We start from the raw sequence: 2,064 nt of genomic DNA on the forward strand, positions 1-2,064 counted from the left end.
AATAAAGCTCATTGGAGTTTCAATTAGTTATTAGACACTCCCTGATGTGTGCATATAGCAAAGGCTGGCCTTTCCAAATGTGACAAGAAGACAACTTCATAAGTCTTCTCAGAAACATGAAATTCTAAATCACAGTTATTTCCTTTCATTTCCACATCATGGTATACGGTGGTCCTTCAGCCTACATTTTTCTAAACTCCTCAGCTCCACTCCGTATTCCATCACTACCTTTTGTCTCTGAAACTTTGGGCCTCGCAATACAAATTACGTCTCTTGGGTCAAATGATCCTTATTTGTTCTCTCATTAGCTATTTTGATTCATATCTTTGGACTTAGTTTTCACTTTTTCATTGAGTAAATGTATTTACTGAGAGCTTCCTATGAGGGAGACACTGATCTAGGCTCTGCGATACACTGGTCCATAGACAGACAATGGAGTCCTAATCTTGGAACTCAGAGTAAGGCAGGAAAGATAAACATCTCTTAATTTCAGTTGTCATAAACAGTAGCAGAGAAAGAAGGAAGTTTCTACCACAGAGAGCACTATGAAGGACAGAAAATATTCTGCACTCAAAGATAATGTCAGTTCATCAATATCCTCGTGGAAGCAAAAGCTTAAAATGTAGTGAATTCTCCATATATACATTTGATTAACTTACTATTTATGTAATTTTTAAGTAGAAGTCGAGATAAGATTTCTGTATTTTTAATAGAAGAAATTGAAGAAAGGGGGACCAGGAAGAGGGTACCTGAGTTGGGGAAGCATTGGATGGAGCTGATGACGTCTGGGGAGGTGGGGGATGGCCCACGGCTGCGGACGTGCCGGCTCCTGCAGGACAGGGAGGCTGAGTCTGCTCCTTAGACACCTTACTCCTTTTGGTCCCATCCTTTCCTTTGGCTGTGTTTTTTCTTTTCTGAAAGTAGTTTGATTTTCCTGTTATTCCCTTTCAATATCAAATGAAGTAGAGCACATTTTCATTCCTGGGAAGTTGTCTTATCATACCTATCAATGTGTTTCATGGAAACTTGAGGCAATTCTGTCCATCTCTGGTCAGTATTATATGGTTTCTTTAAACTAAGGAAGAGGAGGAAGTTATGTAAATCATTTCATTTCTCTAATTTCCTCTGCGAGGGACGTGCTGACTTGAAAGTAGAAAAACTAAGATTTTATGAGCACAAGCAAAGCATTTTCCTATCTGATTCTCAAATTACCACTCCTCCTACTGTGAGGGATGATATATTTAGGTTATATATATTTACATTGTGTATACTACAGTTTTTCCCTTATTATCTTGCAATAAAGAAGATGATCAATTACTAGGCAATTTGCTGAATCTGAAACCAGATGGGAAACTCATGAAGCCATCACTGTCTGATGGAGAGCTTGAGTGGAAGAGCTCAGCAGAGTTTCCTCTGTGGGACTTGAAACCTGTTCCCCTTCCTCAATCTTACCTGAGGTTCAGGCGTCATCTCTGCTCCTTCAGATGTGAGAGCCTTGCTTGTGGTGGGTGCAGGTGTAGCAGGACCTACTTCTTTGTGCTTCTTCTTTTTTGAGGGGGTTGTTCCTTCTGCTGGAAAGCATTTAATTTTATTTGCAACTAATGCAGTAAAAAGAAGGACATGTACACCCAGAGCTGATGATCTCAGAGAGCTGAAGCAGTTTCAGTACTAATTCCTCTAAGGTCCTGCTGAGGATGCAGGTGTGCTCCACTGCATTGGCCCAGCCTGGCCTCAGGGGACCAGCAGTCACAGCACAGGTACAGGTGCAGGCACTGTCTCATGCTCCTCAGGGCTTCCCCTACGCCCCCAGCCCTGGGCACTGAGCACATCCTTCCTGTCCTCTGAACTGCACGTGATCAGTCAATCCCTTTCCCAATCCTGCTCTCCTATCAATTCCTTTTTAAAATCAAAGGTTCTCATGATGCTGACTGCTAGTTCATCTTCTCCAGATAATCCATTCAAATTACAGAAACCAGTGAATGGAAATGTGGTATAGGTTTGTGAGGTGAGGTATGGTGATCTGGGGCCTTGACCTTTTTAAAAATATATATATACATATATTTT

At 41.4% G+C, this 2,064-nt stretch overlaps 1 protein-coding gene across 1 annotated transcript in view; it reads right to left on the reverse strand.

Annotated features, from left to right (window-relative positions):
* Positions 1 to 2,064, reverse strand: part of LOC105824430 (gamma-interferon-inducible protein 16-like) — a 30,934-nt gene that overhangs the window by 22,441 nt on the left and 6,429 nt on the right. Inside the window, exons 2-3 of the mRNA XM_012661851.1 lie at positions 1,453 to 1,598; positions 750 to 914 (exon numbers count right to left, since the gene is read on the reverse strand). Coding sequence (XP_012517305.1) covers positions 750 to 914; positions 1,453 to 1,598 — 311 coding nt within the window. The remainder of the gene's footprint in view (positions 1 to 749; positions 915 to 1,452; positions 1,599 to 2,064) is intronic.

This window comes from Propithecus coquereli, unplaced genomic scaffold (assembly GCF_000956105.1).
Source record: "Propithecus coquereli isolate 6110/MARCELLA unplaced genomic scaffold, Pcoq_1.0 Scaffold74, whole genome shotgun sequence".
NCBI lineage: Eukaryota > Metazoa > Chordata > Mammalia > Primates > Indriidae > Propithecus > Propithecus coquereli.